Source organism: Gastrolobium bilobum, unplaced genomic scaffold, assembly GCF_033153095.1.
Source record: "Gastrolobium bilobum isolate Gb01-03AN ecotype WA unplaced genomic scaffold, APGP_CSIRO_Gbil_v1 utg200954, whole genome shotgun sequence".
Classification (NCBI taxonomy): Eukaryota; Viridiplantae; Streptophyta; class Magnoliopsida; order Fabales; family Fabaceae; genus Gastrolobium; species Gastrolobium bilobum.
This window is the reverse complement of record NW_026897151.1, coordinates 1-3407: the sequence shown is the minus strand read 5'-3', so window position 1 is coordinate 3407 and position 3407 is coordinate 1. Positions and strand designations below refer to the sequence as shown.

Here is a 3407-nt window from a genome sequence, read left to right as displayed (position 1 = left end):
GATAGCCCACATAATGGGAATGTCATGTTCCAACACCCTGGAATGATTAAAAGATCGCGGAAACAGAACGTGGGTGAGGACATAGTGTAGTATACGGGACTCCACAGAAAGCAACCCCACCGTATAGTGCAAGTGTTCCCCACGGACTCTTCTCTGCTCCTGCACGGCATCCTCTCGTACATATCCTGGAAGTACTACACCACTATCAGCGTCATACACCACAGTCTGAGAAGAGTCAAAATCATAGCCGAGTATCTCCAACCATGCAGGTGCCGTCATGATGATCTCTATTCCACAGACCCTCGACCTCAGCTCGCCCTGTACGTAGCTGAGGTTATGGTAGAAGGCCCGCACCATAAGCTCTGAATATGGACATAGGGTCTCGGCCAACACCCTCAGATGTGCCGCCTCCAACACCCCCACAATTTCAAATCCCTCCTTATCAAAAAAGGCTGTATCCAAAGATTTTGGAGCACATAACGGCCGGTTCAAATGGTCACGTACGAATGAAGCGTGGACGGCAGGGTCGTCCTCAAACAGATACCCATACGGGAGGTCAACAGTATCAGGCTCTTCGTCTTGTCGCCTTGACGAAGAAGGCCGCTCTTGCCTATGCTTGGTGCGTCTCTCAAGTGACTCATTGCCCTCATCGCTTGGTCTTCTGCGGCTCGTCATTTGTTTAGGGTACCTACAATGAAACATGTCAGCATTTAACTATATGAAACATGTCATGATGGTAATGAAAACTTGCAACATAAGCGCTGTAAACCAAAAGCAAACTTTTGCCCCATACAAACTTTTCAAACAAAAAAATTCACACAATGCAAAAAAATAAACCTTAGTAGATTAGGGTTACAAAACCTACAACAAACGCTTTGATTAGAGTTCACAAATTCGGACAACAAACAAATACAAAAAATTCCTAAACCTAAAACACAATGCAAGTTAAGAAACCTTACCTATCATTCAGATTTCACGATTTGGACCAAATTTGGGGGCAATCCACACGCCTAAAGGAAGGGTTTGGGGCGTTCTTCAGCTGCTCCTGCGGATTTGGGGTTTGGGCCGCCTCCTTAGTCGATTAGGTCATCCTACTCCCCCTCTGCCAAATGAGGGGTTTTTAAAAAACAAATCCGTCGATATTTAGTCGACTAAATATCGATACTTAGTCGACTAAATATCCCAAAAATGTAGTCGATTAAGATGATTTTTTAGTCGACTAAATTTGCGGTAGTCCACTTTATGAAGATTGACCATTTGCTCGACTAAAACAGCAAGGTAGTCGACTAAAAGGGGGCAGGTTGGTGGATAGTTCTTGATCAGGGGCAAATTGGTTATTAATTAATTAATGAGGGGCAAAAGGGTCAAAAAGCCTCATATAATTTTTTAAAATATTATAAATGCATATTATCCTTTCAAATCTTATAAATTTTATTAAAATTCTTTAAAATCCATTTTAACAATGTATTTAAAGTCATTGTTCACCACATGAAAATATCCAAACCTACACCTGCAAACATTCACAAATAATATACAAAAATTTCAACTTTATAAGTGAGTTGGAGAAATAATGGAAAAATAAATATAAATTAAATAACAAAACTTTTACATTGGCATCCTTTGAACAAGCCCTTCTGCAAAGTGGTTGAAAGCTATAGTGACATGCATGTTTTTGTCTTGAGTGTATGAGTCGCTGTGACCCAACAGCATAACCTTGTCGTGCTTGGTAAAGTAATTGTTGGAAATGGTAATTGCAGTGGACGCAAGAACGGCATCGATCAAACCATCAGTGCATTGAGAGAATGAGCAATGGTCAATCCATATGTGGCTTCCTCCTAAGATGGAGATACCATCACCATCCGACACGGTTCTCCACCCGTAGTGGTCTGGTGAGTCCCGCACCATAGCATTCCCACCTGGCTTACAATCATGTATATGTATCCCATGTATTATAACATTGGTCACATATTGTATAGTAATGCATGGACCACCAGCTATATGCACGTTCGCGCCTCTTCCATCAATTGTCTTATGCGAGTTCATGATTAACTCTACCTTCAGTTTAATAGTCATATCTCTTGCGAATATGATCCACAATGGCTCGTCTTGAATCACTGCATGCCGGAGTGTCCCCGGTTTCGGTTTCACCGCGTCATAGTCGCCGGAGTCGGTGACAATATATAACTTACCATTTTTTCCACCAATGGCTTTCTTGCCGAAACCGATTGCACAATCTGCTAGCCTTCTCCTGTTGTAAGCCCAATTGGGGTCACATCTCCAACAATCATCAATGGGGTTGCCAGTCCCACAAGAGCGGGACATCAAATCTGCATTAGCCATATGTTTATGCTTTAGCAAGTTTTAATTAATGTTCTGAGAGTCAAATTTATTTTATAAATGAGTGAAGATTGTCTGAATGTAAATAAGCAAGTATCAGAAAGAAGCAAGTAAAAAAAAGAACAACTTATTCTATTATGACTAAAGGGGATTACAATAGGGTATGACTATGTATTGCCTCTTCTTATCAAAGGATAATAGATAAAAGCCCATGAAATAAGGAATCCCAAAAGGTGATGGTGATCCTTAGCAAAGAATTCTCAAACTCCCCAAACATTACCCTATAGCATTCTAGGAATAGAGACAGCAGCAATAAACCAAGAGCCGGGGGGACAGATATCTTTGCCCAAATTACACTCTTTCCAACTCCTTTCTTCATATTATAGGTAGCTCCTTTGTCATTTGCATCATTAGGCGTAGCCCAAAGTTCTCTAAATTTACTAATAATCTTTTAAGGGCTGCTTAACGGCTGTACTGTCATTTTTCTTTCTTTCATTTTAATTATGAGGAACTATTATTCTCTTTGAAGTGACTTGTTTTTTCGTACAACTTGATTTGCAATAGTCATCATCTTTGCTCATCAAGTTAATTTGAACCTGTGAGTTCTTTAGACTCTGTCTTACTGGTCAATGTGTGTGTGTGTGTGTATTCATCTTACTTACCATTGTAAATACATCAAAAAGATGTAGCTTGAGCTTGATAACACCTGTTCTTTGCCTGCATAGTTCATGTTTTGTATGGCTTGGTTATAGTTGTGTTATTTATTTTTAGAATGCAGAAATTAGCTCAGGAACAAAATGAAAAGATTGAAAAAGTAAATCGTGAAAGGAAATATCATCAGGTAATGACTTTTTATCCACCCTTCTTTCTGTTATTTTTTAAAACTCTGTTAACCTTTTACTTAAAAGGCTTTTTTTAAAAAACTATTGTCAGCAAAATACCGCATATGAGCTTAATGCTTTGTGCATGCAATGGAGGGAGCTCTGTCAGAAAAATATAGACATCAGTGTTGCGTGTACTTCACTTGACACACACATAAAAGAATTGAAAAGAGAAGCAACAGAAAGGTG

At 39.6% G+C, this 3407-nt stretch overlaps 1 protein-coding gene across 1 annotated transcript; it reads right to left on the bottom strand.

The window, feature by feature from the left end:
- Positions 1–1434: 1434 nt before the first annotated feature.
- On the bottom strand, positions 1435–2340 carry LOC133304548 (probable pectate lyase 18). The gene is made up of 2 exons (XM_061504594.1): positions 1610–2340; positions 1435–1510 (listed from the first exon to the last, which is right to left on the bottom strand). The coding sequence occupies exons 1-2, from the start codon at positions 2338–2340 to the stop codon at positions 1435–1437; spliced, it is 807 nt and encodes a 268-aa protein (XP_061360578.1).
- Positions 2341–3407: the final 1067 nt, after the last annotated feature.